Here is a 12,526-nt window from a genome sequence, read left to right as displayed (position 1 = left end):
ACCGGATGCTCTAACGGTCTGCCCTGGTATAACTAAAATGCCGTTACCTGCCCAAATCCTTGTTTTTAAGTAAAACGTCAAAAACTACGGTAAAAATTTAAACTGATGCCATTCATCAATGAGAACGCCTATTTATGACTTAAAGGTACCAAAAAGTCGTATATACAGATCGAAAGAGAATTTTTTTTCTTATTTTACTTGTAAAAAAGGTGTAAATCCTGATGTCAGATAACGGCATTTTAGTTATACCACGGCAGCGGGCGAATCCCCAGTTCGGCCGGTGTGCCAAGGACTATTTTCGAAGTTATGTACTGTAACGTAACATAACATGTACCAATGAGTATTTTCTAAGTTATGTACACTAGTTTGAATACTAACCGATGCTCTAACGGTCGAATCCCACCTCGGCCGTTTGTACCAATGACTATTTGCGAAGTTATGTACTATAACGTAACATAACATGTACCAATGAGTATTTTCAAAGTTATGTACACTAGTTTGAATACTAACCGATGCTCTAACTGTCGAATCCCACCTCGGCCGTTTGTACCAATGTCGTATATACAGATCGAAAGAGAATTTTTTTTTCTTATTTTACTGGTAAAAAAGGTGTAAATCCTGATGTCAGATAACGGCATTTTAGTTATACCACGGCAGCGGGCGAATCCCCAGTTCGGCCGGTGTGCCAATGACTATTTGCGAAGTTATGTACTGTAACGTAACATAACATGTACCAATGAGTATTTTCTAAGTTATGTACACTAGTTTGAATACTAACCGATGCTCTAACGGTCGAATCCCACCTCGTACGTGTGCCAATGAGTATTTTCAAAGTTATGTACACTAGTTTGAATACTAACCGATGCTCTAACGGTCGAATCCCACCTCGTACGTGTGCCAATGAGTATTTTCAAAGTTATGTACACTAGTTTGAATACTAACCGATGCTCTAACGGTCGAATCCCTCACCTTAGCCGTGGTGTACCAATAAGTATTTTCAAAGTAATGTACACTAGTTTTGAATACTAACCGATGCTCTAACGGTCGAATCCCTCACCTTAGCCGTGGTGTACCAATGAGTATTTTCAAAGTAATGTACACTAGTTTTGAATACTAACCGATGCTCTAACGGTCGAATGTCATCTCGGCCGTGTACCAATGAGTATTTACAAAGTTATGCACACTAGTTTGAATACTAACCGATGCTCTAACGGTCGAATGTCATCTCGGCCGTGTACCAATGAGTATTTACAAAGTTATGTACACTAGTTTGAATACTAACCGATGCTCTAACGGTCGAATCTGAACTTGGCCGTGCACCAATGAGTATTTTTAAAGTTATGTACATTAGTTTGAATACTAACCGATGCTCTAACGGTCGAATCCCACCTCGGCCATTTGAACCAATGACTATTTGCGAAGTTATGTACTATAACGTAACGTAACATGTACCAATGAGTATTTTCAAAGTTATGTACATTAGTTTGAATGCTAACCGATGCTCTAACGGTCGAATCCCACCTCGTACGTGTGCCAATGAGTATTTTCAAAGTTATGTATACTAGTTTGAATACTAACCGGATGCTCTAACGGTCTGCCCTGGTATAACTAAAATGCCGTTACCTGCCCAAATCCTTGTTTTTAAGTAAAACGTCAAAAACTACGGTAAAAATTTAAACTGATGCCATTCATCAATGAGAACGCCTATTTATGACTTAAAGGTACCAAAAAGTCGTATATACAGATCGAAAGAGAATTTTTTTTCTTATTTTACTTGTAAAAAAGGTGTAAATCCTGATGTCAGATAACGGCATTTTAGTTATACCACGGCAGCGGGCGAATCCCCAGTTCGGCCGGTGTGCCAAGGACTATTTTCGAAGTTATGTACTGTAACGTAACATAACATGTACCAATGAGTATTTTCTAAGTTATGTACACTAGTTTGAATACTAACCGATGCTCTAACGGTCGAATCCCACCTCGGCCGTTTGTACCAATGACTATTTGCGAAGTTATGTACTATAACGTAACATAACATGTACCAATGAGTATTTTCAAAGTTATGTACACTAGTTTGAATACTAACCGATGCTCTAACGGTCGAATCCCACCTCGGCCGTTTGTACCAATGACTATTTTCGAAGTTATGTACTGTAACGTAACATTACATGTATCAATGAGTATTTTCTAAGTTATGTACACTAGTTTGAATACTAACCGATGCTGAGGTCGAATCTCACCTCGGCCGTGTACCAATGAGTATTTTCGAAGTTATGTACTGTAACGTAACATAACATGTACCAATGAGTATTTTCTAAGTTATGTACATTAGTTTGAATGCTAACCGATGCTCTAAAGGTCGAATCTCACCTCGGCCGTGTACCAATGAGTATTTACAAAGTTATGTACTGTAACGTAACATAACATATACCAATGAGTATTTTCTAAGTTATGTACACTAGTTTGAATACTAACCGATGCTCTAACGGTCGAATCCCACCTCGGCCGTTTGTACCAATGACTATTTTCGAAGTTATATACTGTAACGTAACATAACATGTACCAAAGAGTATTTTCTAAGTTATGTACACTAGTTTGAATACTAACTGATGTTGTAACGGTCGAATCCCACCTCGTACGTGTGCCAATGAGTATTTTCGAAGTTATATACTGTAACATAACATAACATGTACCAAAGAGTATTTTCTAAGTTATGTACACTAGTTTGAATACTAACCGATGCTCTAACGGTCGAATCCCACCTCGGCCGTTTGTACCAATGACTATTTTCGAAGGTATGTACTGTAACGTAACACAACATGTACCAATGAGTATTTTCAAAGTTATGTACACTAGTTTGAATACTAACTGATGTTGTAACGGTCGAATCCCACCTCGTACGTGTGCCAATGAGTATTTTCAAAGTTATGTACACTAGTTTGAATACTAACCGGATGCTCTAACGGTCTGCCCTGGTATAACTAAAATGCCGTTACCTGCCCAAATCCTTGTTTTTAAGTAAAACGTCAAAAACTACGGTAAAAATTTAAACTGATGCCATTCATCAATGAGAACGCCTATTTATGACTTAAAGGTACCAAAAAGTCGTATATACAGATCGAAAGAGAATTTTTTTTCTTATTTTACTTGTAAAAAAGGTGTAAATCCTGATGTCAGATAACGGCATTTTAGTTATACCACGGCAGCGGGCGAATCCCCAGTTCGGCCGGTGTGCCAATGACTATTTGCGAAGTTATGTACTGTAACGTAACATAACATGTACCAATGAGTATTTTCTAAGTTATGTACACTAGTTTGAATACTAACCGATGCTCTAACGGTCGAATCCCACCTCGGCCGTTTGAACCAATGACTATTTGCGAAGTTATGTACTATAACGTAACGTAACATGTACCAATGAGTATTTTCAAAGTTATGTACACTAGTTTGAATACTAACCGATGCTCTAACGGTCGAATCTCACCTCGGCCATTTGAACCAATGACTATTTTCGAAGTTATACTGTAATGTAGCATAACATATAATCACGTCTATATCCCTCGCGGGGTTTGCGGGGGGAACCCAACAGTCTTCAAAAGCTGATGAAAGGCCACGTTCAGCTGATGGTGGATTTAATGATAGAAATGAGATTCAAAAAGTTAAACCTCATCATCGCCTAAACTAAACGAATAATCCCATATTATATGAAGCCCCTATCCTATCCCTTAGTCGCCTAGTCGCCTTTTATGATATCTCGGCTCCGAGCTCCCCAGAGTGGTTAGGATGCAACCACGACTAACGCTAGTAAGAAGATATATATTATAAATTAAGCCAACTCTATTATATGCAGTCTCGTATCATTCTCACCTTCAGATAGGAAGCTGGGGTGCGCATACGCAAACAAATATATAATAGGAAAAATAACAACATCGAGAAGAACTGTGTGTTTTCACAGAACGGCCTCCGTGGCGCAGCGGTAGTGCTTGTCTGTGACACCGGAGGTCCCGGGTTCGAATCCCGGCCGGGGCATGATGAGAAACAAACTTTCTCTGATTGGCCTGGGTCTCTTGAAAGTTTAACTAAACAATATTTATAACAAAATATAGTATCGTTGAGTTAGTATCTCGTTACACAAGTCTCGATACTTCTACGGCCAACTCGATCTGTGCAATATTTATTCATTTATTTAAAATTTGAATCTCAATTGTATCATTAAGCCAAATAGCTGAACGTGGCTATTCAGTCTTTTCAAGACTGTTGGCTCTGTCTACCCCGCAAGGGATATAGACGTGACCATATCTGTATTAATATTATAAAGCGGAAGAGTTTGTTTGTTTGTTTGAACGCGCTAATCTCAGGAATTACGGGTGCGAATTGAAAAATTCTTTCTGTGTTGAATAGACCATTGATCGAGGAAGGCTTTAGCCTATATAACATCACGCTGCAACTATTAGGCGCGAAGAAACAATGGAAAATGTGAAAAAAAAAAACGGGGAAAATTATTCATCCTTGTGGGCTTCAATTACGCCCAAAACAACCATTCCACGCGGGCACAGCTAGTGTATGTATAAATGTATGTATATTAAATGATGAATTTCCATGTTCCCAGGGGACTCGGAAACCCAGGGTGTGTCGCCTGCGGAGTGTTCCCCGGAGTTCACCAGCGCGTTAGTGGGTTGTGGAGCTCAGCAGGACAGCATCGAGTTCAAAGCCGTGTGCTCTGCTACAGGTATGTTGTACATTCTCAGCATATTTAATCTTCTTCTTCTTCTTCTGTCTCCTGGCTATTGTCCCAATTTATTTGGGGTCAGCCCTCCTAGTATTTCTGCGCCACACCACACGGTTGTGGGTTGTCTCAGCATATTTAATAAATAAATAAAATAAAAATCATTTATTCCAGATTTCTGGACCCATATCGTTGACACAAAAATTACATTTTAATTCATACATTGAATAATAAATAATAATAAATTCCATTACAAAAATAATAATAATTTTAATTTAAAGATTATAATGCATTTACTTACGTGGTTTTCAGAAGGTATTTAGAATAGAATAGACATATTTTTTTTCTAAATTGAATACAAGGTATCACTTATAGATTTCACATCATTTAAATCTAATTAAAATTGAATAGAATACGTCCTGGTAAAGGGCCAGTGAGTGTTAAAGTGATTTTATGTATGTATGTATGTACCATTTCTAAACGCGGACGTAGTCGCGGGCACAGCTAGTTAAATATATGCTTTAAAATATATTTCCTTTATTTTCAGTATATTCATGCTACGGCAGCTGGTCTGAGAACGGGGTGGGCTACCTCATAGCCGCGCCCGTGGCCAGGGGCTCCACACACCCGAGGACCTTCTGCTTCATGTACACGTCGCGAACTAGCAACGGTGAGTGCACAACATGTTTAAGTTAAAACAAGCTTTTAAGCAATACTCATGTAATTTAATTATACGGTCGTCTAGAATTGAATAATCATTCATACCGCCAATGCGAGTGATTCATTTATTTCGTAATGCCGTGTGGTTCCCGGAACCAATATAAAAAAGAATAGGACCACTCCATCTCTTTCCCATGGATGTTGTAAAAGGCGATTAAGGGATAGGCTTACAAATTTGGGATTCTTTTTAAGGTGATGGGCTAGCAACCTGTCACTATTTTTTTTTATATTGTAATACTATATGTATTTTTAATCTGTATGTCTGTCTGTCTGCGTGTGCGCAGAAACCCGCGGAGGCGTTCAACAGCTGTCAGTGTCGGCGGTGTCTCGCTCGTGTGACCGCAGCGTTATGCCCGGCGCAGGCGGCGATAAAGCTTACAATTTGACGCTTAATGGTAAGTTTGATATTCAAAACATGCACTTCACATTTGACATATCAGAAAAAAAATAATCTATGAACCTCATGTAGGTCTTCACATTTGACATATCAGAAAAAAAAAATCTATGAACCTCATGTTATAAATAAATAGATGATATGTTTGTGATTCATAAAATATCCTCAGAGAAGCATAAAATAGTTTAATAGGAAAAAATGGTTAACAATTATAAACTTGATTGTACATGCTCGTCGGACGAATTGCGATAGTGACGAAATACAGCATGAGACCAGTCGTGATAACAATGCGACGACGTATTAAGATAATGCCGAAATACGTAAAATGACGAGCTGTCAACTAAACCAATGAATTAACACCAGATTTTTTTTAATGATGATAGTGAATTAATTACTTATCACTGCTTACTAATTAAATGAGTTACGTAAGTGTGATTGTACTGATTTATTTATTACTAGCTGTGCCCGCGACTTCGTCCGCGTGGAACAGTTGTTTTGGGCATCATTGAAGCCCTCAAGGATGAATAATTTTCCCCGTTTTTTTCACATTTTCCATTATTCCTTTGCTCTTAATAGTTGCAGCGTGATGCTATAAAGCCTAAAGCCTTCCTCGATAAATTGTCTATTCAACACAAAAATATTTTTTCCATTTGAACCACTATTTCCTGAGATTAGCGCGTTCAAACAAACAAACAAACTCTTCAGCTTTATAATATTAGTAGGTATAGATTATAGATAATTGTAGAAATTTGACATTTTTTTTCTCTGTTCCAGGCACGTGCGAACAAAGCAGCATGTACAACAGCATGTCGCCGCGCATGTCCCCGACCGCCATACTAGTTCTCGCCGTCGGCCTCGCCCGCGTCAGATGATAGACGTAACTCTGTTGTAATGTGATTATACATCCGTTCTGACGTTTATTTTGTATCAATTTTGTTTTTTTTTTTTTTTAGGTTTTTTTTTTTTGCGAGCGATCTGTTGATGAGTTATTTTTATGTATATGTATAGATAAATTCGTGTTGACCCTTACGGGGTAGACGGAGTGAATTGTTAAACAAACTTGCTTGGGCAATGCAAATTAAGAATATTTTTTTTTATATCAACTAATAATCATGTTGATAAATTATCTATATTAATTTATTACAATCTTTTGTTTGGGAATTGAAGGAGATTGCATAAAATTATTGTCTTTGTATGAATTAATTATATCCATACATTGGTAATTTCAACAAAATAAGAGCGTCGTCGGTCGAAACGTTAAAGTGCCCGGTTAAAATGCGTGTGGCGCAAAAAAGCACAAGTTCGAATCCTACTTCGGTCATGTATCAATGACTATTTGACGAAGTTATGTACATTAGTTAGAATACTAACCGATGCTCTTACGGCGAGGGAAAACATAGTGGAGAAACCTGCACATTCAGACAAAAGGTAGCAGAGGTCAGACGGGAGTCGCTTCGTGTAACAATCTGACTCACCCAATCCAGGGTCCATGGTCAAAGGCATACCCCGGGCTCCTCTCCGTAATGGTGATGATGCAACCGGGACTAAAGACAGGAGGAAGAAAATAATTTCAACAAAATCAGTCCAGTCCGGAATGGTCATGAAAATGTCACAGACAGACTTTAATATTTGTATTTATAGATCAATTCTAAAATCAATAATGCGATTTGAAAATATGTAATCTGATATGAATAATTAAATAAATAAAATTCATTTATTTCAGTATATACAGTTTTCAATTAAATCAAATAGATAAAATTAAATCAATATTAAATTAAAAATCAAATCGCAATCAAAATAAGTAATTATATATTATATTATATATAATTTCTGTCAATGGATCGCTCGTAAAATTGTTCTTTTATAGTTTGTTTCTTAAAAGCGAAGGAAGAAAAACGGCCAATAGACATTATCGGTCAAAAATAAAATCTAGATTGTTAAAAATCTAGATTATTATTTAATCCAGTTGTGTCGTCGAATTTTAGTACATCAATATTGAGATTAATATGAGTGATTTTAAATTTGCGCATTGCAATTAGACTATTTATAAATACTACAGTTATTAAACGCGCACTTTACTTTTATTTTGTCTGTGACGATTCAAAACATGTTACAATGATCTGTGGTAACCGTTTGACTCGACCACGAGAGCTTGCTGAGATGTTCTATATATAAACTAAATATAAATAAACAGATGGGATTGCGATTTAAAAAAATAAATAAATTAAACGAGTCTGAGGGATATTAAAAAAAAACATTATTTTTATTGGTCTTATTAGAAAGAGATGAAAAACAGATTCGTATTTTTGATTTTTTTTATTCCGGAATTTGGTTTCCATTATGTATGTAGGTGTGTCTAAAATCTGGGCCTTTTTTTTGTTTTACAAGTAACTTGTATGAATCTCAATATTGTCCGTTTTTCCGCCGAATTAAGAAACAAGCTATACTCATTTCTATTTTTTTAGTAAATTACAAGTCATTATTTAAGTTTATGTATTAAATAATAATTTGCTGTTGAAGTATTTCAAATTACGCTTATGGTAACACAGTCCAATCAACTTTCTAAAGTGTTTTATGGACATGGGTGCAAAATTGAGAAATTCCTTATAAAACTTGTATCCATGGCCGTAAAAATTAAATAAAATTATGTTCAATGTTGTGTTGCCATATATAGTTATACATATTTTTCAAAACCCTAGTGTAAGGTAGGTACACATACGCGGTTTAGAAATAATTAATTATTTACAGTGGCGCTTGTGTATCCCTGCCATTATCCGAACCCAGTACTGGTTTCAGGGCATACCATTTCTTATGAATTAATTTTTATTGTGATAGATGACAGCTGATATTCAATCAAATCTGGCAGCATTTTTTAACGCAGTTTTATTTTTAAATATCTTTTCTGTCATATTTTTTTTATTTTCGTTTTGGTACTAAACAGGTACCATTATAAAGTACCTACATTTATTTTTAGGATAGGCGACAACTAAACAATGTTTAAAGAAACGAAGAAAACGTGATCAAATTTGTAAATAAAGAAAAGGTATTTGATTAAGATGCGTAATTTAAAATATGCGATTTTTTAAATAATGTTAACTTATGTACTTTAACTTTTTTTTTCTAGGCTGTATGTAAATGTCGTCGGCATATTTAAAAAAAAAGTGACCGGGAGTTTTGTACAATTTCTATATACATAAACATTATATAATAGAAAACGCTTTTTAAACTATACATTTGTACTGTATGCTAGTATTAAGATAGATAGATATAAATGTAGAAAATTATGCTCAGCATTTCTTTTTTTTTATTTTGAAAACGTCCAATCAATTTTTAGTTAAGTATTTAATTTGAAATAGATTTTAAGTATTCCAACGGGCACGAACTTCATATTCAAATATAGAAAGAATTTTGTGAAAAATAACTTATATTTACCTCTTTTTAATCTAAGGGGTTCTACTCACTTCGCAATTGCATTGCAGCAACTTATCGCATGCGGTTGAATTACTTCGTAAATTTGTTGTAACCGAATTGCAGGGCACGCATTATTCAATTGCAACGTGAGTAGGTGTAAATAGGTTGTTGCGGCACCCGATTGTATTTTGACTCTTTATGTACCTCGATGTCAATTTATTTTATGAATAATACAGGGAGAAAATACTTACTGGAGATTGCATGCAGAATCACGGCGAACAACAAGCTCTATAGGTACACCACAAAAAAAAAACGTGCCCATGCCTTCTCCAGTGTAATTTATGCTCCCTAGTTCTTTTGAATTCAATCTCCATACTTTTTCATAAAAATAATTATGAGTTAAATACATCAATCCTATGTTAAGGTCATTATTAACTCGACTTACAGTAAATCATTGAAATTTGAGCTTTGTTATTCTCTTTTTATGGTATAATTTGAGGAACTATGAACTTTAAAAAAACAATGATGTTCAATACCTTTACTGTAAGTCGAGAAAGATGATGATGAATGGGGAATAAGTTTACTTGTGATTTTTCATAATTGTCTATGTATTTTTTTTTAAGTGAATTCGTGTCTAATTTTCTATATTTTCTTTATTTACCCAGTGCTCAATCATTTGAACTTTTAAAAACTCAGTTATTGACAATCTTGACCAATAGTAGTTTTATATAAAAAAATATTTACATATAATTGCTCATACGAGAAAATAGTTTGGAATTTTATTTGTGATAAAAATTATCTTTTAAGGTTATAAAATATATGTAAATATATTCACTAGAAAAAGTTCCTGACATTATTTTTTTCTGCGAATCTTGCTTTACAGATTTTTAATTTTTGACGGTTTTACTTGGCGTTTTATTGAATAAATACATTTGCTTGTTGCTCTGACCATTAAAACGTGAGCTGACATTTTAAAACTTCTGGTTATCCTGATATCTACAAGTACTCTTGTGCCAAATCAGCTTTCTTAAATTGATACCTTCAGTTGTGTGTCAGTTAGTCGATCAGTCAGTTTTCCGATAATAATACTTATTTGTAGTAACTTTTATATCTTCAACCATAAACACCAGTTATGTTTAAAAACGCGCCAGTTTTTAACCAGTGTATATTCATAGATTTATTAGATCATTTAATGAAGTTACGCCAAGTGAATCGTCAAATATATATTTTTTAAATATTGAATTGAATATGTCAATGCTTGCCTAAACCCGTGACGCTTGGAGTTAAATGCGCTGTGGTTGCTTATTTTTCGTCCATAATGAAAAACACGCGCGCGGCCGCAAAAGGGCGGGAAATTCTCGAGTTCTTGCAAATTGGAGGGAGTCCAAATATAAATAGAAAAATGTGGATGAGTCATGTAAACAATAACGATCTTAAATACTTACAAAGGACTTCATTTACAATAAAAATTATTTAATTAAATTAAAAACAAACAATTTGTTTCCATTTTTTTACATACGTAGTCAGTCTGGTTGTAAGTAAACTAACTTATTCACACTCGAGAATTTTTCTCTCGTAAATGCCGACTTTATGTTTGTCTTAAGAGTAAGTATATAAAATGTAGCCCAAAAGACTATTGTAAATAAATTTAGTTGGATACTTATATACAATCATATTTTATAAGTGTATAATGTAAACTCATTTCTAAAATACAGGACGAAAGTATTAATTTTTAAATAACAGACGATAATAAATAGTATAGATGGAATATTATTATACCTAACAAATGTTTTCTGACAGCCATTTTAAATTTTTAAATTTCGAATAAAATGTTTTAAGTGCACGAAAGTTAATTGTAATTTCACATTAGCAAATAAGGTCGGTTTTGTTTAATTTATTGATAAAAAATAAATAAATATAAGAATTATTTTCACGATGTGAATAAAGTGCACGAAACGGTTTATGTAAAAAATTATATAATGTATGGGATTGTAATTTTTATGGCTTGTAAATATATGTTTTATTTTTCTTTTTGCTATTTATGTACTTTTGTAATAATTTACCAGCAAAATACGACTCCATTTTGTGTAGATAAGCATTCGTAATGGATTGATTTTTTATAAGTTTGCCTTCTTTTTGTAAAACAATCACGAGATACGATTTGTAACTATTAATATGTAAGCCTATTATTATATTTTGATTACTGAAATATATTTGAAAATCAAAAATTTTGTTTTAATTTAACCTTTAATGAATTACCCTACACCTATTTAATTCATCTATTCATAAACTATAATAAGAATGTTGTTGAATAATAGTATTTCACTCTTATCAGAGTTATTAACCTCTTATATGTTGCTTTTATATGAAGACAAATGACGTGAGGGTGAATCCTTGATTGCTGCGCCTGTTGACCATGTCTGAAAGACTTTCCCATAATCGTTATCACAGGGACTAACAAGGTAGACACCCCTATGAGGACAGTAACTCACTCCTGCAACTTCTAGCAAAGTAATCTTTGTATTCATAGTAGCTATCACCCGTAGCTTCGCCCGCTTGTCAACGCTTCCTACAAAAAGCAGGTGTTCTCTGGGGCGAAAATAATCTTGCGTCCGTATACCTGATGCAGTAAGTCGGTGAACGCAGTATTACTAAGGATTGGAATTGCTCGATTAATAGTATAGGATTTCCAAAATTATCATTAATTAAATTATAATAGGCTATTTGACAAAGATCTAAAAACTATCTTAGGGTATTTATTTGTTTATAAGGAGCCCTACAAAAATACTTTTCTGCCTTAATTAGAGCTATTTTATTAAAAAATCGAAAAAGAAAATAAAATATTCAAATATGCCGCCAAAACGCGACTTTTAGCAATATGGCGGCCATGGCATGCAGTGACGTAAATTTCGTGTAAATATCATACAAAGCTGCTGTTAGTGTTTCGAAAAGTTTTGATTTTCTCTTGTTTTATTTAACTTGTGCCACGTCATATGTGTGAAAATTATTAAAATGAGTTCCTATAAATGTTATGCAGTGCCTCAATGCACTAATACAACAATAAAATCTACTACGAAACTATTTTTTTCTATGCCGATGGATTTGAATATTCGCAAAAAGTGGCTTCAAATCATGATCTAAGATCAGTGGTTACCAAGATATACTTACATTGATGTTTTCACATTCCTCAGTTCGGCAGCATAGAAATCTGGATTGTCTTTGAAGAAGATGCCAACCATTATTGCGTCCACTTTTGGTAGGTTTCGACTGTCAGC

General features: G+C 34.6%; 1 protein-coding gene across 1 annotated transcript in view; it reads left to right on the top strand.

The window, feature by feature from the left end:
* Positions 1 to 7,296, top strand: part of LOC106142102 (uncharacterized) — a 126,914-nt gene extending 119,618 nt beyond the window's left edge. Inside the window, exons 13-16 of the mRNA XM_060952949.1 lie at positions 4,610 to 4,729; positions 5,274 to 5,396; positions 5,731 to 5,841; positions 6,615 to 7,296. Coding sequence (XP_060808932.1) covers positions 4,610 to 4,729; positions 5,274 to 5,396; positions 5,731 to 5,841; positions 6,615 to 6,712 — 452 coding nt within the window. The 3' untranslated portion in view covers positions 6,713 to 7,296. The remainder of the gene's footprint in view (positions 1 to 4,609; positions 4,730 to 5,273; positions 5,397 to 5,730; positions 5,842 to 6,614) is intronic.
* The last annotated feature ends 5,230 nt before the right edge of the window (positions 7,297 to 12,526 follow it).

Source organism: Amyelois transitella, chromosome 30 (genome assembly GCF_032362555.1).
Source record: "Amyelois transitella isolate CPQ chromosome 30, ilAmyTran1.1, whole genome shotgun sequence".
In the NCBI taxonomy this organism is placed as follows: Eukaryota; Metazoa; Arthropoda; class Insecta; order Lepidoptera; family Pyralidae; genus Amyelois; species Amyelois transitella.
Note: the sequence above shows the minus strand (reverse complement) of the source record. Positions and strands in the feature narration are given on the sequence as shown.